This window comes from Ciconia boyciana, chromosome 8, assembly GCF_034638445.1.
Source record: "Ciconia boyciana chromosome 8, ASM3463844v1, whole genome shotgun sequence".
In the NCBI taxonomy this organism is placed as follows: Eukaryota; Metazoa; Chordata; class Aves; order Ciconiiformes; family Ciconiidae; genus Ciconia; species Ciconia boyciana.
Window position 1 is genome coordinate 63,335,442 of NC_132941.1, and position 22,001 is coordinate 63,357,442.

General features: G+C 46.6%; 2 protein-coding genes across 16 annotated transcripts in view; one reads left to right on the top strand and one right to left on the bottom strand.

Moving 5' to 3' along the window:
* ZRANB1 (zinc finger RANBP2-type containing 1) overlaps nt 1-7,911 on the top strand; it is a 49,807-nt gene extending 41,896 nt beyond the window's left edge. For all 5 annotated transcript variants that reach the window (XM_072871387.1, XM_072871388.1, XM_072871391.1 and 2 more), the window contains 2 exons: nt 1,710-1,939; nt 2,937-7,911. In XM_072871387.1, coding sequence (XP_072727488.1) covers nt 1,710-1,939; nt 2,937-3,155 — 449 coding nt within the window. In that variant the 3' untranslated portion in view covers nt 3,156-7,911. The remainder of the gene's footprint in view (nt 1-1,709; nt 1,940-2,936) is intronic.
* Nucleotides 7,912-8,025: 114 nt separating this feature from the next.
* CTBP2 (C-terminal binding protein 2) overlaps nt 8,026-22,001 on the bottom strand; it is a 145,751-nt gene continuing 131,775 nt past the window's right edge. For all 11 annotated transcript variants that reach the window (XM_072871378.1, XM_072871377.1, XM_072871379.1 and 8 more), the window contains 7 exons: nt 20,665-20,809; nt 17,198-17,404; nt 15,212-15,426; nt 14,606-14,736; nt 13,638-13,765; nt 12,740-12,857; nt 8,026-9,540 (listed from right to left, as the gene is read on the bottom strand). In XM_072871378.1, coding sequence (XP_072727479.1) covers nt 9,360-9,540; nt 12,740-12,857; nt 13,638-13,765; nt 14,606-14,736; nt 15,212-15,426; nt 17,198-17,404; nt 20,665-20,809 — 1,125 coding nt within the window. In that variant the 3' untranslated portion in view covers nt 8,026-9,359. The remainder of the gene's footprint in view (nt 9,541-12,739; nt 12,858-13,637; nt 13,766-14,605; nt 14,737-15,211; nt 15,427-17,197; nt 17,405-20,664; nt 20,810-22,001) is intronic.

The window sequence follows — 22,001 nt, forward strand, 5'->3', positions numbered from 1 at the left end:
TCATAACGTGTGGAAGAAAAGGGGTAAGCAGTCATCCTGAGAGTGCTGATGCTTTCAGTTCTGAAAGGCCTCGGTGACCTAACCAACGTGTATATAGATAGCACCGTCGTATCTAAATGAAGCATACAATATTAATAAATTAGTTTCCAACCCTCGATGCTTGGTTGTTTTGCTGATGCTTCAAAGTAAAGCTTGGAAAAAAGTTTATGAAGTTATTTCTCCTTGTATGCGTGAAGAATGAACTTCCAGGAATTGAGGGACTGTCTTCGCTACACTTGACTGTTCTTACGTTATTTTCAATGTAACTTTGAATTTTGACCAGATGTTTGGTTCTTTCCCTAAACATAAAGGCTTGAAACTTTTTGGTTAACACGTAACCCTTGTTCTGCATCTTTTGTGTTTAGCATTGAATTATAGCGAGACTTCATTGTAGCAGGGATGGGAGGAAGGGAGCGCCAAGGAGGTGTTAAATGGATTTGTCCTTAGATCTAGATGCTGTAAAAACCTGTGTGAATCTTAATCTAAAAGAAATGGAGAGACTTTTAGGTATTTCTTGATTGTTAATTCAAGAACGGGAAAAAGAGGGACAAATATTTACTGGTAGCCCCCACTAATTTCTGTTGCAGCAAAGAAAGATGAGTTCGAAACTTAAGTAAAACCTCCAAACCCACCCCCTGCCTCAGATTTCCATTTTAGCGTTGCCCTTCCATCTCCATGGATGTTGGAGGAGAAGTGAAGTGCCTTGTTTTGCTGCAGCGTCTATTCCGAACTTACTGGCAGCAGCTGTACTATGACAGGTTGCTATGCTACATGTGCGCTTAAGTTTATGCGTGGCTATTTTTAAACTGTCACAAGGTAAGGCATGCTTTTGCTTAAGTTGTCTTGCAGCAGTACACACCAGGAATTATTTATGTTCCTAGAAGAAAAGAGTTGTAGTTTTATTTTGAGGCTTCATGCACCTCAAGCAAATTAACTGTCTTTATTGCTAAAAATGGTGGGGAGAAAAACTGCAGTTTCTCTTGGCATCTGTGACACCAGTAATTTGTTGTATCTGAGCAAAATAGTATCAGCTTTTGGGTGGGGTTTTTTTGAGATGAGGTATGTGTAATTGATGTGGGTAAATTGAATCGATTAGTACAATGTTTATGAGAAGCCCCATTGTCTCTGGGATAGGCTACATATTTAGGTACTAAATAATACTTAGTGCAGTAAGTTCTTTTTAATAATAAGTTTTGTAAGCAGATGGTGGAATTTTTGTTCTGATAAAAATAGACATCTGACTGTAGCTTTTATTTCTATGATGCAGCATCTGATTTTTTTAAAATTTTTTTTATTTTTAAGAAGAGTCACCAAACAGACTGCTTTTCTAACCTTCTTTTTTTTGTCCATCACTGTACTATAGATCATAGATTTTAGGGGGAATGGTAATGTGGTATTGGTTGTAATTGTAACGGCTTGTAACTGTAATGGCTTTTATGTCTAAACTTGTACAGTTGCAGAGATACTTGACTAATCTCATGCTAACCTAATAATAATTAGCTGTACTGAAAAGTGTGACCTATATTAGTGTAGACCAAACCAAGTATGCTTGAACTGCTTGTAATGCGCTGCTGTTACTGTGTTTAGCCAAAAGCAAAAGTTTGTATCAAAATTCTTCATCATTGAACGTTGTAGTTCTGAGTCTTACCCTTGCTTTTCATTTGTCGTAGGTGTATATTTGCCTTTGTTATGGGAACAGAGTTTTTGTTGGAAAAGTCCTATTGCTCTGGGCTACACAAGGGGCCATTTCTCTGCTCTGGTTGCCATGGAGAACGATGGTTATGGCAATCGAGGTGCTGGTGCTAACTTGAACACTGATGATGATGTTACTGTTACTTTTCTACCGTTGGTGGATAGCGAGAGGAAATTATTGCACATTCACTTCCTTTCTGCTCAAGAGGTAAGAATGGTCGTGCGGCCGGTCGCCTTTGTCACAGCTGCTTCTAGGCTGTGGCCTCGGCAATCGCTGTAGCCCCGTATGTTCTTGCTGTTCAAAGAATTACGGGGAGTGTGCTGTTCTGTTTGTTTGATACTGCTCCTTTCCCCATCATTTGAGGTGATTCTGAAAGATGTTTTCCCACAAATTTGATGCTTATTTATAGCTCTGTAAATTGAATGCAACCTCATTGTGCCTGTGAATAAAAGTGTACCCTGAAAAGGACCCAGAAATAAGGATTCTGACACTAATGCGAGACTGAAATATGCCTTTTTTTAAGGATGCAACATAAATATTGGCCAGTAGTTACAGCATGTTCTACCTGTTTTTTTCTAATGAAACTCAACATGTTGTTTCTTTAATAACTATGGTAAAGACGGGGAACCACTTCAGTAAAGTGTGTGCATGGGGGAAGGGAGGGTTGGAAAACCTGAAGTTATTGCAAAAAGTGGATATCCTATAGATAAAGGAGAAAAAGTATGTACTTTAAGTCTAGAGGGGGATATTTTTTCAGCAAGCCACAACACTTGTTATGTCTTACAAGAGGAAATGTTTCATGTCAAGAACTGCTAGACTCCTAAAAATGGCTTTGTAAAGCCAGAAGGCTCTTCGAGGACTTATCCTCTTTATATGTTGTGCCTACCATAAATAATTAGTGCTCAACAAATAATTGAAATATAGGAAGGCTATATTGGAAATACATGTCTGAAAAAGTTAAAAGGGAAGAATAGCTGGAGAATATTGCCAGAGCCTTCAAATTTTGGTTGAAAATACAGCGTGCATCACTTTGGCTTTTGGAGACTCCCAGCTGCGGTGAAGTAGTATGCTAACTCTGTCTAGCTTCGAAAAGGAACTGCGTTGCTCCCCTAGCCTGGGTGTTTCAGAATATCACAGGTGGCTTGCTTAAAGTTGCTGGTAGTGTTTCAAGCCTCATTCTCAATCCGTTTTCTCTCCCCCAAAGATAGGTAATGAGGAGCAGCAAGAAAAGCTGCTTCGGGAATGGCTGGACTGCTGTGTGACAGAAGGAGGGGTTCTCGTTGCGATGCAGAAAAGCTCTCGTAGGCGCAATCATCCGCTGGTCACCCAGATGGTAGAGAAGTGGCTCGATCGCTACCGACAGATCCGCCCTTGTACATCCCTTTCCGATGGCGAGGAAGACGAGGATGATGATGATGAATGATGATGAAGAAATTGAAAAGAAAATGACCAGCGCAGAGTGTCTGACCCGGAGTTAGCGTTGTGCTCTAGCAGTGCGTTGTGGAACGACCCGATTCTAGGGGAAACATGCTGTAAAGGACTTTTCTAACCAGCATGGAGAGAGTCTAGAAGCTCATCTGCGGCGTGAAGAGAGCGAAATGGGCTGGACTACAGTTTGTATAAAAACAAAGAAAAAGAAATGAAAAACAGCTAATTTTATTATCAAGACAGAAAAAAACCCCATTTTTCTTTCTGATTGTAAATCTGTCTATAAATGTACCGCATGTGGTTGTGTAAGAGGTTGTGTAATAGAAAAGTATACCAGCATCTTAATTATTGCAAAGAAATTTTTCAAATAAGGGCACTTATGAAAGCACATGTTAGATGGATATCTCTTCCCTCCGAGATCCTACGACAGTAGGACTTGGTATTCTGCATCACCCTTTAGATACTCTGACACATTTCCATGAAAGGCCCTTTTATGTGAAATCTCACTAGTGCCCAGGTCAGATTGTGAGGTTTTTTTTGTTTGCACAAAATACCCACAGCAAGTCATAAGCAAAAATACATTCATTATTTTAGTTACTGCTGTGCCCATATAATAAAATCTAAACTCTACGGAACAAACTGGAAGAGAAGCTAAATTTTTCATTGAGTGAAATGATTTGTTTCCTGAAAAAGTTTTTTGGCTTTTTCCTTTTTTTTTTTCTTTAATAGTTAATAGATTCCTTTCAGTATACGTAAGACTATTTATTCAGAAAAGTGACCTAAAATATAGGGATTTTATTCCAGTGAGCATATACTAAACAAAAGTGTGTGAAATTTGAGAACTCAGACATGATTGAGAATTCCATAGTCATAACTCCATCTTGCTGTGATACAAACTATGTATCATTTTATCATTTATTCTTTCATCAACTTAAACATTACTGCAAATGAAAAAACACCTTTTTAAAGGGTTACTCCTCAGTCTTCAAATCTAGTGAGAATACACTTGGCAGTTCTAATTCAAAAGAAGAATCTATGCTAAAGTTGTTTTTAAAAGCACTGTTATATATTTCTCAGTATGTAAACCTGGGAATTTCTTGCATGTTGATTGATGTGGCCATACTTAAACTTATGTAAGTTCCTAAGATTGTAAGTTCAGAGTATATTCTCCAGTAGAAATTTTATTATATTTGATAACTTTAGCCATGTAACCTGTAATGGATAAAGTTTATCTAAAAATCTCACTTAAACACTAAAGGTTAATGCCAGTTTTTACATATACAGTGCAATTCAGGTTGTCTTGAAAAGCACTTTTGATGGTGTGGTGGTTGAATAAGGAATTTTGCAGTAGGTGAAATTGTTTTAATTAGAATTTGGAAAGAAGCCCCATAGCACACATTTTTATGTAGTTCAGAGCTATGGAAACCCTGAGGAACTTGCTGCTTTTTCTTCCAAATGCTGCTTAGATGGTGTTGAAATGTGCACAACTCCTACATAAACTTGGTGACGACACCGAAAGTATAGAAATAATGAAGTACTGTATTAACTTAGCCATTTTCCCATCACAGATTCCATTCAGGTTTATTATGAAATGTCTTCACCTCTTTTTGGCCGTTAGATCTCCTCTGATTGGTGCATGCGCAAATTTTCAGGTAAAAGAATGCATGCTTATCTGCAATGTACGTATGATTTACCTGAACCGAATAGGCAAACCGCAGATACTAAAGAGGTTCTTCACAAGCATATGGTCCTGTTTCAAGTTTGCTTTCTAAATTGTTTTCTTTTTTTTTTTGGGCCCTTTTCTTACCTTGCAGTGAAATCCTTTCGTACCTTGTCTAGCTGAGGACTTTAAGCTTTTCTGTCAGGGGAACTGAACGCAGAGTAAGCTGGGATGAGAATTTCCATGGCCTGAGCTGGCCTGCACCGTGTGCTTGGTGGCATCGCTTATCTGTCGTGGTGTAACCCAGTACGCTGCTGGAGGCCTTTCTAGTTCAGGACTAAGTGTGCCAGCTTTAGAAGTTCTCATTCAGGAACCAGATGGCTGTGAATTCAGATCCTAGCTTACCCAGGATTAGCTTCCCTGTGCAGACCACCGTTTTGAGTGGACGAAAGGATAAGCTCCTACCTTCGGTAGGCTACTTCCAAGGGGTGTGCAAAACGCTGGGCAGCATTTTAACAGCCCCCCCTTTGCGTTCTGCAGTACTGTTCCGTTTAAGGAAGTAAAGCTTCCTTGTAACATGGGGAGAATAACCAATGTGAAAGTCTACCTTGAGCCAAATTTGACGAGCACGCCTTTCCTCATCTCCCGTTGCTGTACGCAGCCTGCGTTGTGGCCTGATGATCCCCGTCCCCAGCCAGCGCTTCACCATAGCAAGTGGAAGCTCACCATGCAGTCACTTCAGCTGTTTTTCAAAAGCATGCACCGTGCTCTCCGATATTTATCTAGTTCTGGTATGAGAGGACAGTCCTGGTACTTCAGAGCTCTTGGCTTTCTCGATCATTATTGTTTTGTTCTGATGTGCTGTAAAATGGTATGTTCAGGTTAACGCACTTCACAGGTCATTTCGGAACTGGTGAAGTATCTTTTTCAAAATCAAAGTAATCCAAACCTCATGTACCTGTAGATTAAAGAGATGCAAACCCCTGCTTTGTGCTAGCACAGTAGTCAGTGTATGTTAATGGTACTCTCCTTGAATTACAGACTTGAAAGTTTACAAATACTGAGATTAATTTGCAAATGCTACCTTGCAGCTTGTCAGCAAGTTCTGCTCTTTTAGCCAAGTATATATATATAAAATCGGGTTTCTCAGTGTTATTTTCCTCATATTATTGCTCGCAGTAGCACACGCTTTCCTAGCACAAAACTTGGCTTTTCATTGCTACCTCCTTCACATCTGGTCGGTTTTTTTTCTGGTTTTATTTATGAATTCCTCAGTGAAAATCCCTGTATTTCTTTTTGGTTTTAATATATTAAAATTTAGTAATTCTGGATTCTTCCAAAGTCCTGCTGCATGGCTTATGGCAAATATTACTAGATTGTGTTTACTGCATTAACAAAATTGGTTTGTGTGCGCTTAGAGACCCTTACTTAACTGCCGCTTTTCCTCCCCCTCCCCCCCCCCCCCCTTGTTCAGTAACTTCCCTTATCCCCTTTTTTTAGGTTTTGGGGTTTTTTTTAAAGTGTCTGTCACCTTCAAGCTGCTTTTTTTTAAGCTACTCTGACATCCGTCATCAACGGAGAGCCTCCCTGCCTTCCTTGAGCGTGACAGCAGCCGTACGGCTCTGTCGGCAACGTAACGGCACAAATCTTCAGCAGCAACTGCTCATCTCCCATTTCTTTGCCCAATAATTTTCCATTTGCGAGTTGCAGTGTGCCGCTTCCCGGTGCTTCCGCATATCTCGATTGCGATGATCCTCTTCCCTTTCCGCTTCCGTGGATCTTCTCTTGGCGCGTTTTGCCGGCGTTTGCACTGCGGGCGCTCGAAACCCAACAGCGGAGGGGAACTCCCGAAACTGCAGTCTGTTACTGAAACGTGTCCGTTAGTTTGTAACCCTTGGGATCTCTTCATTTCTGCTCGTCGGGCTTGTAGCACTTCAAGCTGTCTGCTGACGTTTGCATCCGTCCTTGGTTTTGGTAGAGAGGGAGGTCGGGTGTTGGATGAAAAACACGGTGTTTGCCGTTCTCTGTGGGGTCTGAGCGAAGCCTCTCGCTGTCCTGGTGCGGAGCCCGCTGCTGGCAGCGGATGCCCGAGGAACCACCGGCACACGAGATCCTGCGACGCAGGGAAGCACTTGCACCCATCTGGGATGCAACTGCTTATTTAAAACCGATTTTTAAAACAACTCTAAACTGTAACATCAATTAAATGTTTTCCTCTTGGTTTTTACTGTCATTTCAGTGTTTCCCAAACACCTTCTCTGTAACTAACCTGTTTTATCCTTCTGGTTTCTCACGGTGTTCATGGAGAATCACTGGTAAGCTGCTGATCACTGACAGTGGTCACTCGTCTGTGAAAGGTGACCTCATTTTAACACGTTTGAAGCTGGTTAACTAGTTTTCAGTTTAATTTAAAGCAAACAAAATACAGAGTTTTGTAACCTAGACACTTTTTGGTTTCAGCTTTTTTTTTAGTCCCTTTCCAGACCAAGCTCTTTGCCCCATCTAATGCCGCATGTGCTGGTGCTCTTTGCCGCAATGGGAAAGACAGGGTGGAAAGGAAAGAAGGGGCCTTTTGTCGAGCGAGGCTCGAAGCCGCTAGAACCTCTCCAGCATGTTTTCAGCTTTGTTCCCTAGTGGTTTGTTAATGCTTCATTTCTCGAGTAGGTACAAAAAACGTTTGAGGCATAGCTGCCTTCGTAGCTTAACGGAAACCATAGTGATCTTTTTCCACCTAGGCTGCATATAATGTCCCACTTGATTTTAAATCTTCACAAATCATGAATTAAGTTAACAGCACCGCCTGAAAGTCTGGTTAGGAAACGAAATTCAGCAAGCGTTTCCCCAGCAGTGCAATTTTAAAACGGCCCTGCACGCAGCAAGCTTGAACCAAGTTTCTACAGGGTTTCTCAGAGGCTGTTGCAGGAAGCCAAGGACGGATCCTCGGCCACTGCAAATCACGGCGCTCTCTAAGCGTCATCCTTCCGCTGACCGTGACACGAGCGGGTCCCAGCTGCTGCTCCCGTGCCAGAGGTACCGAAGTCGGCCTCGAGGGGAACTTACCTGCTCTCCGCTGTGAAATCGTACTCTGCTCGCACTGTGCCCTCCTGCGAAACAGAGTTGCGTTTCTATACCTTACTGTGCATTCTCAATGTCTTCAACTTAAAGCGGTAGTCAGATTGCAGCGAGAGCTCTTACCTTTCAGAAATTATAGAAATTTTATCACTTTTTATTGAAAACTGCACTGAACGCTAAATGTCCACCTTTACAATAAACAAATACAATAACGGTAACACACTAAAACAAAACATACTTCTGATAGCCATTGGTTTTTTTTTTTTTCTGTTTGGGACAGCTTAAGATTTTTTTTGTCACAGAAACAGGAATGTACCCATACAAAGGCTCAAAATAGGCCATCTTTTAAAAAACAAAAAGGCGATGATTCACAAAAGACTATGAATATAACATGTAACTAGTTGATACAAATCTAATAGGATTTGTTAAAATCAGTCACATCTAATAACACATTTTGAAGTGTTCTTGTATAAAATATCACGTGAAGAAAAGAAGACTTTTATCAATGTCTAAAAAAGTGGGTTTTGTTCATAGACAGTCTGACAAGTTACCATAAAAAGTGTTTCCTGAGACATAAGGAAATGCAACATTATTCTTGAACCCTTTCCAGCTCAAGACTTTTTCCACTTGATAAAATAGCTGCAGATTTAAAACTGAGAAAATATATTTGAGTACAAATAGTGTGTGAAACTTAATACTTTCTTCTTTTTTTTTCTTTTTTTTTTTTTTTTTCCTTTGCATCATTGCGGGGCGTAGGTGAATGCACAGCTACTTTATTCAGTGTGTTGGGCAGAGAAGAGACTGTTTTTTTTCGTCAGCCGGGGAGGGCAGCAGCCGTTGCCAGGAGCCCTTTCTGCCCTCCCCATCCCACGGATCCCGGCTGGAATGGCTAGAACTTAAACCTGGCAGGAGAACTTCTGTTACACGTCACTGGCCCTGTGAGACTGCAAAAAGGATTATTTTTTTTTTTTTTTCTTCCACTTCTAAGCCAGTACTGATGCCTCCCGTTAGAAGAGGTAACCAGATACAAGAGTAAGGAAAGGGCTGAAGCCACATAATGGTTTCCTCTTACATTTCTATGTTAACTCTGTAAGGATTGCTTAATGCAGTGGTTTGAAAACAGGTACAAAGCCCTGTTCTTCCCAAGGAATTGAGGGGGGAAAAAAAAAATCTATTTTTATTCATGTGATTGATGCACAGATGAAGGAAACTTAACACACAATAACAGAAGTTGATCATTAATGTATCACATCCTAGTTTTCAGCGCTTCAGTAAGCAGGTGACTTCTTCAGGGCTTCTCCCCAGTCTTGACTGCTATCACTTTGTCGTTAACACTGGAACATCAATGATGCGTCTGTCCAAAATCAACATTACAAATTTCGTATCAAATTCTTTTTTAGTTCATGTACAACTTCTTTTCCAATGTCTCTTGGTCCCAAGTTTATTGAATGATTTTTAAATTATCTGCTATTGCTCGTTGGGATGTTCCCTGTTGTCCCCGTGTTTTGTGGGCTGGTTAGGAGATGGAGCTTGGGAAGGATGTGCTACTGTGGGAAGATTGTGAGTAACAGGGATGCCTCCGGGAATGATGCCCTCCATAGCTGCCGGTATTCCTCCCGGTGCGACACTGACCATCCCGGGTGGATACCTGGGAGAGGGGACAGAGAGAGGCAGGTTTGTCACGTCAGAGCTCGCCACAGGCAGCGCGAATCGCCCAACCACCATTGCAGAGGCTCTGGAGAAAACACACGGCAAAGAGATTCCACTTCTCTACTAGAGCCGAGTTCAGTTTTTCTTTTAAATTACAAAGGTCTGTGGGTCAAAACTGCGATTTTTCATTTAATGTGCGTAACCCCTCCTCCCCGCCTTCCCTCCTGGCAGCTTCATCTTTCCACTTGTGTGGAAGCACTGACAGTCAACGGCAATAAACGCTGACGCTGTCGCCTCATGAGCTTAACTTGTTACAGTCAGAATTATGTGAAACTAGCACTGGTGTAGCCTTAATGCCCAAGCTCAAAGCAGAGATTTGTGAGCAACGGCATCACGCAAACTTTGCAACCAAAACTTGTGTACATAAGGTTTTTCGTTGTTTTGTTTTGTTTTACTTTGGTTTTAACCCTTGAGCAAGCTGTGACTAACAGAGTATTTGAGTGCTGGAACTACTTGAGCCAGTACAGTTTATGCTTTGAAAGGGGAGGAAATAGGTTTTATTTACATAGAGTACTTTTTCATACATGTAAAAACCCCAAACACTCCAGTGATAGAGGAGAGATGAGGAAGATGATGATAGAGTCAGATTGTTCTAATCCTTTTTTGCATTGTTTGCCTGAATTCGACGCTTTTAATACTAAAAGTACATACTAGAGATGTGATACCATGACCTATAGGAACAATTTCCTGGTGCTCAACTGCATGAGGAGACAAATAATTTTGCCCGTCAGCTGAGGGAGAAGAAAACAACAGGTATAAATACAGCAGCCAGCTACACGGACTCTTCTTGGCAGGAGAATGTCGCTTTTCTGTTCTGCAGGCCCTGATCCTGCAGTGGGGAAAGCTGAGCATAAACCCCCTGGGTCGGAGCCAGTATCTCCTAGAAGATTTGAGTTAATGGAAACCTTTATGCCTGACACTGAAGTTTCTTGTCAGCAATACCGAAGCCCTTGGCTTTCTTTAAAACAAAATCTTTCTTTTCTTTGAGCAGAAATCACTTGCTTTGAGTGCTTTTCCAAAAAAGCTGTGCTTGATGCCTGTAAGCTGAGGCAGACTCCTAGTATCCCATTAATAGATGGGCACAAATTAATTTCCTTTAGCATAAACCAAATGCCCTTGCCCAAAGGAACCACGTCAGACTAGAAGCTAAGTACAAGGGACAGGTAACGTACAGACGAGAGCGAGTAATCCTCTCCAAGAGTCAGTTTGGGTTTTTTTGCAGCTCATTCACTGGACACCAGGACAGCAGCAGCAGTATCTGAGCTGATGTGCTGAATAGCAGTTACTGAGCAGCGCTCTCAGGAACCCATCCGCTCCCTTTCTGCACCCATTTGTGTTTTGTTTCTGTAAACCCTAGTGCAGCATTCGATGCGCACAGAAGGGTGGTGGCTGTCATCCCTGCGCCTGTAACGCTGCTTTGCCTTCGTGACACCGATGTCTCTCTGCTCTTCTGTTTCTTTCCCTGCTCCTTTTTATTGTCAGGTCTTTTCCTTGCACCTCTTCCTACAGAGCTCTAGACTGGCCTTTGCTGGGTAAATCCGCAACGGCTATAAACATTCCCGCACGACCATGGTGAGGTGTACAGGTTGGACGCACGTCTTGGGTAAGCGTCCACTATGATACCGGGGCTGCGTCTTGTTCTGTACCTTCTAACTGCTTGTTGAGCCATGAGACAACCTTTCTCTTTTGAAAAGAATTTCTTGAATTGGTTAAGGAATCATTTTGAATGCTCTCTGAAATGCCAAACGCTAGCATGCTGACTGAAATCATCCCTGCGTGTGAATACCTTTGAACACCTACATCTGGTTTGTAAGTTGGAAGGTGAGCTGGTGAGCTGCATCTTCCTCATGTAACCAGAGAGCACAGCTAAAAAATGGGGTTGGAACTAGTCCGTCTTCCTTTCTAAGAGCAGGGTGAGTGATACGTATTCCAAGAAATGACACTGAGTTTGAGAAAGGAGATGAGATGAGAATTTCTTGAGCTGCCCACAGGGACGGCGTGATGTGGGGGGCAACGAGACCAAAGCCCTCCATCTGTTGGATGTGTGGGGACTGAGGGACCCAGCCACGAGCACCTCCCTGCTGCTGCCACCGCCTTAGGGAAAGGCGGAGGGGGAAGCCGGGAGGGGAAGGGAGGTTTTACCTGCCTGTGAAGGTGGTGAGCTGAGCCCAGCTGCCAGCTTACAGGGGCACGGAGGCCACGGCTCCCGAGGAGCTTAGCAAGGATGAAGCACCTGCAGAGGCAGAGGTTAAGCCTGGAAGCCAAGGCTTGTCCCCAGAGTAATGGCGTTGCTCACGTGCTTCGGAGCAGTCGGGAGCAGGACCAAGGGGGATGCTTTCACCAGGTTTGGATGTTTCAGTCTATGCGTTCTGCCAGTCAAAGCGAGCAATCGCTGCCTGTGAGCTGCAGGCAGTTGGGAGCAGGCAGGGCCATGGCACATGCGTTGCTCAGGGCCCTGCCCTCTCACGGGCTCTGCTGCCGGATGCGCTCCTGCCCACTGCTGCCCTGGAACATGACCTGATGTGCCCCACAGGTTTTTTTTGTGTCTCGGAGTATTTTTGGCAATGGTGATATGCTGAAGGCTGCCCGTGCTCTAGCTGAGTCCTCATGCCTACCGTCTCCTATCAGTGCGCTTGGAGCCATCCAGAGTGGAGCAATAAGGAACCCTAATCTCAGGGATTTAGGCGGAAATTAGGCCACCTGACTATGGACCTATAGCTGGAGGTTTTATACTGGCTCATTAACCCACAAGCTGGCCCAGGCTCACAGCCCAAGCAGGCAGTGCACGGACAGAAGTGCAGCGCAAATCTGCAATCGCTTCTTCAGTTTCGAAGTTAACGTCCTGCTTGTTTACGGGTCTGGGGTCCTGGCACTTACGGAGATGCCACACAAGTGAGTGCTGGCCCACCAGAATGAAGGCTTTCCAAATGGGAGGCTTTATAAACCCATGCATAAATCAAGCAGCGTTAGTAATCCCAGCGGTGTGACTACTAGTCCCCAAGGAAGGGGACTTCGCAGTCACCGGCTGAGCCAATGCAGAACTTGTGGCTTGGGCTTTCACGCTCACTTTAGAGCTGGCACCCCAACCCGTACGTCTGCAGGGGAGCTGGCTGCGGCGGTCCTGTTCTCTGGCTTACCTGTACGTGGCACCATTGAGCTCTGGATGAATTGCTTGCTGATCTATTACTGACCACGGAGCTGTTGTGACAAAGAATTCCTTATTCACGCAGTTTCTTAGGCTTTCTGGGATGCGCCCTGGAGTTGGTAATAAAGGTAAGCGTGTGTCAGCCGAGTCCTAGCTTTATCACCCTCTAATAAACTACAATTTTTCCATTTCACTGTATTTGTTAGTCTAAAGGATGGGGAAAAAAATCCCATATCCCTTGTTTCAGGAGAACGTTTTGGCTGTGCCAAGGTGCAGGGTTGGACACCAGCTTCCTACTCTCAGTCCCAACTCTCTGCTTTCAGGAAAGCTGCTCCCTTGAGCCCACTGCTTTCAAAGCAGGGGCTAGCCAGACGTGGAACTATGCCTTCCACGTTAACTAGGGGGGCAATTTTTAGGACAAGAGAACCACCCGTTTGCTGGAGTATCTTGCCCACCGCCTTGGAGCAAGCTCAGTTACAGCAAGAGTTGGACAGAGGTGGCTTCACCGCTTTGGGATTTGATTTTGGTGTGCAGTCGGCTACGGTCTGCACCATCTTTTGGGTTAGCACCATTAAAAGGGGCAGCGACTATTGCTTCACTGTCCTTTTCTTCCCAGTCGTGGACACTAGTCTTTGCCATGCTGCACAAGTGCCCCATTGATTTAAACACCCAAAACCCACAGAAAATCCCCTCCCAACCACAAACATGCCCAGATGAGAGAAAAGTAAAGTTTGGTTTCTCAGCTCTTGCTGGGAAGAAAATCAGGGTCAGACCCCTTTCCCAGTCTCCTGCTGAGACATGGGTAGGGCAAAGCCCTGTCTCTGCCCCTCCTGGCTCACATTCCAGGCGCACACGTGAGCTAACCCCAGCTTCTTCGCAGGGCTGGGTACCTGTGATCGCACGCCGTATTTCAGTAGCAGCAGCTTCTCGCATCTCTAGTGACGCCTGCTCGCTGTACCAAGCGGTGTGTGGAGTACAGATTAAATTAGGAGCATCTTTCAACGGGCCTTGAGCAAAACTTGGAGCAGGGAGAAAAAGAAAGAAAGGTTAATGAATGTTTAAAAAGAGAATAATATAGGTTACGAATGGCAAAAGGCTAGTGGCCTGCCCTCTGCATATGCAAGCCTCGGTCCCCAGCCCCTCGCCTGTGGCACCTGGGCTGGAAGGAGCCCAACAGCATCCTCCCAGTCCGAAATGGCCACAGAAACACTGGGGAGGAAGCACGGCTCCAGTGCAGGGCGCAAACTGAAAATGCACCAAAAAAAGAGCCAACAGGGCTGCAAAACCAACCTACGGGGTGGTTGCTCATAATGTTCCCACAGGAATAAACGCCTGGGGTGGCTCTGCAGCAGTGTGGAGATGCGGGGACAGGTTGCAGGTCACCCAGCACAAGGCGGGAGGGGGTGGACATGGGGGTTCCCCCTTTGTAGGAGCACACTTTCTTTTTTTTTAAAATTGTTTCTGAAAACACAAGCAACCTACTAGTGCTACCCTCATCCCCAATCTGCGGTGAGAGGAGCTGCACTCTCACTTATAACCAACCCCTTCCCAGCTAGCAGCAGCAGCCTGCGGGCAAAAATGCCCAACACTCAACGCAGTAAATTTGTTCTTGTGGACTAGTGAGTGCCCTTTTTTTTTTTTTTAAATACAGGCTGTTCTAAGCCCCCAATGCCCCTTCAAACACCTGTAACCCTGGTGCCAGCCCATGCCCGATGGACGCTGCAAGGTGCCGGGCCTTTTCTCAAACCAGCAGGACTGTCCCCCAGTGCTGGGGTTGTGTGACAAGGTGTGTGGGTGCTGTGTACCCCCCCAGCCACGCTGCTACAGATGGCAACCCAAGAAAAAGCCAGAGCTTTACCTAAACGGTTCAGACTCGTGCACGTCAAGCGCAGCCCCTCGTATCCGTCCCTCCTTCAGGGCTTGAGTTAAGGCCTTCTCGTCCACTAGCCCCCCGCGCGCCGTGTTCACCAGGAACGCTCCCTGCCTCATCTGGCAGCAGCCGGGGAGAGAGAGATGAGAGTGAGCTTGGAGCAGTGACTGGGTCCTACTCCTGCCCTGACGCAGCAGCAGGTGCCCCGGGGCGCCGCCGGCCAGGACTGCACCCCGTTTTTCATGCTGAGCAGCTGTGCTCCTGCCCCAGAGCAATCCCCATCCTGGTGCGTGTGGGTTTTCTATAGAAAGCCCAGTTCTGGCTGGTATCGGCAAACAAAACCCGCTCCCACCGTCACCTCCACACCACAGGCGTAGGGCTTGCTTCCCTGGTAGCACACTACCCCCCGGTAAACACCATGGGGAGACAGATGGGCTGTTGGGTGCCACCAATTTCAGAGGTAGCCCATAGGCACTAAGGCACTGGCTCGCTGTGGCCATGACCACAGAGGGACCCACGGCCAGCACTGATGCTTGGCAGTTGCCCACTGAAGAGCAGAGCACTCTCCTCGGTCATGTGCGCGAGGCAGATTACCTGCTTAATCGTGAAGTCGTTGATAAGGTGGTGGTTATGTTCGTTAAGGTTACAGTGCAACGAGACACAGTCGCTCTGATAGAGCAGGTCCTGGAGCGTGTAGACCCGCTGGACTCCCAGGGACCTCTCTATCCCATCCTGCAGGTACGGGTCATAAAATATCACGTTGAAGCCGAACGCCTTGGCTCGGACCGCAACCGCCTGCGCAGTGCGACCTGTGTGCGAAGGAAAGAGGGGTTAACTTAACTGATTCCCACTGCCCCGGCTCCACGCGGCTGAGCTGCCCTGTGGCCTGACCCCCCAGCCTGGCCCGGGGACTGCCGTGGGGGTCCCCTGGGATCTCCTGGGCTCCGCCTGAAGGGATGCTGACTGGAGGGCAAACCCAGGCCACCTTGCACAGGGAGGGCTGTGCTTGGCTCTAGCACATGTGAGATGCTTGTGTTAAAATTTAAAAAAAAAAAAACAAACCAAAAACCGAACAAAATGAAGCGTGAGGCCATTAGGCACCTTCTGGCTCATGGCCATTCGAACACGTGGCACCATGCATGGCCATGCAGGTCTGGTGGGGAAGGCCCAACGTGTGGCTCAGCCCCACTGATGTGCAGCTCTGGACATTGCAGAGAAACACTCCTCTGCGGCGCTGTGTCTACCAAGAAAAGCCAAAAAAGGAAAGAAAAAAGCACCGCCTTTTTTAGGCAACTTGTTTGCGATAGGTTTTTCAGCCTCTCGCTGAACGGCTGGTTAATTGGGCATGTCGAAGACAACTGTCGTGGCTCGGAAGCACAGCACTACTGCAGCCGCTGTGCTGGGGAAGGACGTCTGTGGTGTTGCTGGAGACCCCCCTGCCTGTCCCTGCCATGGGCTGCACAGGCTCCGTGTGCCCTGTGTGCCAAGCCTCAATTATTTATTTATCTGTTAATTTTTCCAGCTAGCAGCAGCGTGGCAGCCCAGCACGTCCCTGGTTAGCGATGCACAGCAACGTTCTCCCGTGCGTGCACAACCTGACGCTGTCCCGATGCACCAGAGATGCGTGGTTGACTGGGGGACATCAGCTGGGTGCCTGCACGGACGTCCAGCTGCGAGCACACAGCCGGGCAACGTGCTGCTGCCCTCGCCCTGGCCCTGCCAGACAGACCTGGGCTAACCCGGTCTCCTGCTCTAACCTCACCCACCCGCCTTGCCTCAGTTTCCCCATTTAAACACGCTTATATGCCAGCTTTTTGCACTAATTAGCCTGGGGCTTTGCAAGACAACAGCATGAAGCAAGTGGGGAAAATGGCTGCTGCACAGAAAGTGAGTGGAAATACTGCTGCAACATTTGTGGTCCGGCTCCCGGCCGGCACTCTCTTGCCGGCAGCCACCCTCCAGCAGCCAGAACTGCTCTCTAAACTGGCACCTCACCAAATCTCTTCTGCTCACGCTTCTGTCACTTTGCATGTGTCTGGCCACCAAGTGCCGGGTGAGCTTCTGCTGCCTGAAGGCACCTCCTGAACCATCTGTGATAGCTGGACTTTGCTCCCAAAAGGGATATACCAGAGGGCTGTCAGCAGAGGTGCTGATGCTACCTCTGATACTGAAACTCTCCATACCTACGGGTGAACTGAAGACAAACTGTTTCACAAGGCCCTGCCACCGCGCAGGACAGAATGGCTCAGAAAGAGTTGGGTTGGTGTAGCTGTGGCTCAGGGATGGGGTTTTTTTGGGAGAGGACGACAGCACTACCAGGTGTGGTCCCTCCTGGGGCACTGCCAGGTTTCACCAGCACTCCTCCGAGGGCTCAGCGAAGGCTCACAAAATACAGCTCCTTCCCCGAAAAATCAGCGTTACATTCACACCGGTCCACTGTGGTGGTTCTGGGTTTGAAAATGCTCATTTTAGGTCCTTCCTAGGGCAGGGAAATGGCACGGAGTCTTCTTCAAAGGCTGAACGTGGGGCCGGCAGCACTCCATGCACCATTCGCAGGCTGCCTGCCCTTCGCCAACTTACCAAAGCCGATGAGGCCGAGCGTCTCCCCCCTGATGCGGGCAGCGCCGGAGGCCACCTCCCGGATCTGCTCCACACTCTGCACCCGTGTGCCTTCCCGCAGTGCCTGGTAGAGCCACGTGTTTCGCCGGTAAAGGTTGAGGACATGGCAGACGGTGGAGTCGGCCGTCTCCTCCACGGCGGCTGAAGGGATGTTGCAGACGGCAATCCCTGCAGAGGCAACACCACAAAGCACAACCGTGGCTCAGGGGGGGCAGCCCCGGCCACCCACACCACAGCAAAGCAGAGGGGTTCCTGGCCCTTCACCCTCACATCTCCCACCCAGCCCATCATTTTTTAAGCATTTGGAGTAATGTTTTCCCAGGACGTGCACGGTTTATGTACAGCAGCCTGAAATCTCTGCAAAAATCTCATTACCGTGACTAGTAATGCTCAGGGGTCCCCTACACCTCGGCATCGCTCTGGAGTAAGGACAAGTGCAGACTTCAAGTGCGATAGCTATGCAGCAGTAACTCCAGCAGCAAAGGTTTGGTTTGCAATAGAAAGGCTTATTATTGTTTAGTTTAATCTACCTTAAAAGCTACTTAAATCACACTGGCAGAAGTCACTCCTTTTCCCCAATAAGACTGTTCAACCATTAAATTATTTAGGGACCAATAATTGGGTGCACTCGAGCAGGATGGTGCACCAGGTCGGCGTGGCAGGGTCAGCTCCTCCTTCCACCACCAAGTGCCAAAACAGTCGACTCAAGACACCCCTTGGTAAGCCTCTACCTGCCACAGACACTCCACCCACGCTCCTGCAGGAGGAACTGATCGCTCCTGCCACAAAATTAGGAGGCTTTCCCAAAATTTTGGAAGGGCAGGGGGCACGGCTGTGCCGGAGCAGCTCTTCTACCCCGGCATCACCACAGCTGCACACCCCTGCCTGCCCCGGTGCAAGTCTCAGTAATGGACCTTTTGTTCCTTTGCCACAAAAGGATCATTTTAACCCACTGCGTCCTTGCTCGGAGCTGCAAGTATTATGTTCCCAGAAAATGCCTCCCCAGTCATTGCCCCATCCAGGCTCTGGCTCAGTAACGCGTGTAAGGGTGTGCTTCATTTCACTTCTATTCAGCAGAGCAGTTAAGGCCATGCTTATATCCCACCGGATTCAATGCGATTTAAACACACATTTAAAGATGGATGTGTATTTAAGCACTTTATTGGACTGGGGCCTTTGAGTAGAAACCATGAAAAAGTAAGGAGATAAAGACAGAATAAGATATTCAGAAAAATCCCCTTTCACTGTGAGGGGCACTGATTCAAACCCGAAAATCTGTTTCCCATCCCCCTGCCAACCTCCTTGCTCCCAGGAACTTGCTTTTCTGTTTTTAAAACTGTTTCCACCCTGTGGCTGTTTGAAAGACCTACAGAAACTGGGAGAAAACTGACTGACCCTACAGAGAGAAAAAATCCACCGCCAACCAGCCCCTGAAAACACTGTCCACCTCCTCTACCTTTCAGGTGACAGGGACACGATGCTCTGGTCCCCGCGAGCTCCTAAAGCGGATGTTGTCTCATTTTATGTTCCCCATCTCTTCCACAGATTCTGATTTACCTCAGGGACTCGGGTACAGCCCAGAAACCAGGCTGACCGCCTGCCCAAGCCCCCAGTGAAGGGGAAGGGAGGGTTTCCCAAGAAGATGACATGTTTAAGTATCAGACAACTGCTCCTGCCCATTTGTAGGCAGAGGCCGTGGTTGCTCACGGGGGAAGAGAAGAGACAAGAAGGCTGGAAGGCGATGGGTGGCTCTGGCAGCGCTCCCCATCCGCCTGCAGCTCCGCTGAGGGTCCCCATCACCAACCCATCACCAAGCCAGCACTTGTCCCTTTTCTGATGGACCGCTTGCTTATAGAGCTGGAGGAAACCGGGCCGCCTTTCCCACGAGCTTCTTACGCTGTTATTTATTGCTGTGCCCCCAGGAACAGGAGCTGCCGGCACTGGGCGTTAAATACCCACAGCGGATGGTTCAACACCAGCATTTTGTTCTGGGGTGTCTTCTGGTAGGTCAAAACTGGTCCAGCCAGGCCGGCCAGCAAGGCACAGGCGGCTGATAGCGCGTGGCCAGGCACTGTGTTTAGACACTGGTCATTTATTGACTGCACAGTTTAAAAACTACCTTATGGAAAGCAATACCAATTAAACTTTACGCTACATTTGTGGGTAGTCATTACATTTTCTACTCGAAACCACATCATTTGGCCACCCAATTTGCCAAGTATAAAAAGAAAGATTATACTGCAGTATCCCATTACTTCATTCGTTATATTTTTCCTTTCTTGATGTTCAAAGCCTCAGAACATTGTTATAATGGATAATAACAATAAGAGTTAAAAACATGAAGAAACCATTACATTGAGAAGACACTGTTCTCCTCTCGAAAAAAATAATTCACTATATTGAGAATTGCTTTTTTAGGAATGACTATTTGAAACTCTCTTATCGCAATTATCCTTGTAAAATGGCTCACGTGAAATGGCTGTTATTCTTCACTTCCCCAGAGATAACCTTTAATACAAGATATCCTAAACACTATTGTAGGACTGCTTGATAGACTGAATCTTAGGATCAGCTGATCAAAAATGGTTGTAACTCAGCTGCTAAAATCACGGATACAATTGAGCTCTCACAGTTGGGGGTGTGCAGATTGCCAAAGGTCTCTGTGACCATCCAAACCAGTCCGGAAATCAGGTGGCCCCAGCACTGTCTGACAGCCACACAACACAGCCTACACACATCCCCCTGAACCTGGGCATGCAGAAAAATCCCACAGCTGGACATAGGGGCTCCTTTCTGAAAATGTGGCCCTCCGTATTTTGGCACTCCACATAACATGACCCTACAGTAAATCTCTTTTTCCAGTTCCTGAAGCACCTTCGATGAGATGGCAAAGGAGGCAGCAACAACTCAACGCACAATTCCTGCTCCACCGTCCAACATGTCACCCTCCCAGTGGCATGAGCTTGACTCCAAGAACCAGGTCAGATCAAGAGACTAATCTTGCTTAACGAAATGTAATAAAACACCCTTCCTCCAATTTTTTCTAAAGCTAGATCAACTCTCCTGTGCCAGAAATAAAACAGCCATACCAATATCCGTCAGTACAAGGGGGGCACCTGGAACTAGGGATAGCATGGGAACAAGGGACTCAGATGGGGCAGTTTTAACACAGTATGAGCCTAAAAGCGGCCTTCTAAAACCGCATCATTTTGTTTTCATCATGGTCAAGTCTTCTCGTCGTAATATTCTCTATATGCAAAAAATGTAAACCGCACCTGTAATGTGAAGGGCTGAATCAACCCTTTGGGAGGTCCTGCCTGGAACTCCACCTTGCCAGCATGCTCCCCTGGGAACCAGCGCGTACTTGTGCTGATTTTAAATACTCGGAGGGATGTGGGAGGGAATCGGGGTGCAGAGCTGAGACCTACCAAGCTCCCCCGCGGCTTTGATGTCAATGTTGTCGTAGCCACTGCCTATTCGAACAATGACCCGTAAGGCCTTGAACTTCTCTAGATCTTCTCGAGTCAGTGTGATGGTGTGGTACATCATCGCCCCAACAGCTTCATTTAATACCTGGAACAGAACAGAGATGTCAGGAGCCACCAGGACATCTGCAGGGGATGCCTGCAGCTCCTGAATCAGGAATATTACACAGTAAATGGTACATTTTTACCGCTGACCTACTGTCTGACCCAGGCACGGTGCAAGCCGACACTTCCAGGTGTCACCAAAGCTATTAGGGGTGTGACCCACCAACACCGAGGCCATTCCCTTTGGGAACACACTGGATGGATATCTGAAAATTATGATGTTACATCCATGGAGACAAGGCAGAGGAAAACTGAGCCTGTTGCTCACCCAGACCCTTTTCCAGGTGGTTATCTGCTAATCCCTCTGCTTCCAACCAGCAGTAATTCTTTTTAAAAGGAATTAGGTTTTACAGCAGTATCTATTGTTTTTGAACATAACTGTGTTCAAACTCCTCGACCTTCTTTTGTATGTTGGAAGTACAAATACCTGTCACACTGTTCACATCATTAACCTTCCCTGTATGTTTTCAAGAGTACCTAAAAAACATCTGTGTGAGGCTGTACAGTCATGTAAGGCTGTACTCCGTCCCCTTCAATGGAGATTCAAACCTTCATTGGTGCTCACCATAAGCTACCTTTGGTGCTCTGCAAACCCAAGACTTACCCAAATTCTCCAACACAGGCTCATCTATCATCTATCAATGTCTCTCTCATAAAAAAACTCCATCCTCTTTCCTCCACATTTAATATTTGAGGCACTGCACAGATCAGCACTGATGCTATTTCTAGTTCTCTTTCCCAGATCCTGGAAGTGATTTCTGATCCCTTCAAACCTCATTTGAGTTATCTACACGTGCACAAAGAATACTTTTAAAACAAGTATTTACAATTAGTTGAGCTTCCAAGCACAAACACCCATCCACACTGCATGGATCTGCCTGCACGGTGCCCAAACCTCACCCGCTCACTGCTGGGGAGAAATGAGCTGCTGAGGTGCAGCCAGCACCCAAGGACACCCATCGGCTGCAGCGCGGGATGGCGTTGGCAAAGCCGGAGCAACTGCACCGCACCCCAGGGAGGTGCAGAGTGCTGTTACTGCTGCACCGAGCAAGCGGACTTCAAAAAAACGAGAAACGTTAGTAATATTGATGTAAAAAACCTGATGCTAAGAGATAAGGTGACTTTTTATTCCAAAATAACATCTGGCTTTTAAAACAGCCTCGCTGAATTTTAAT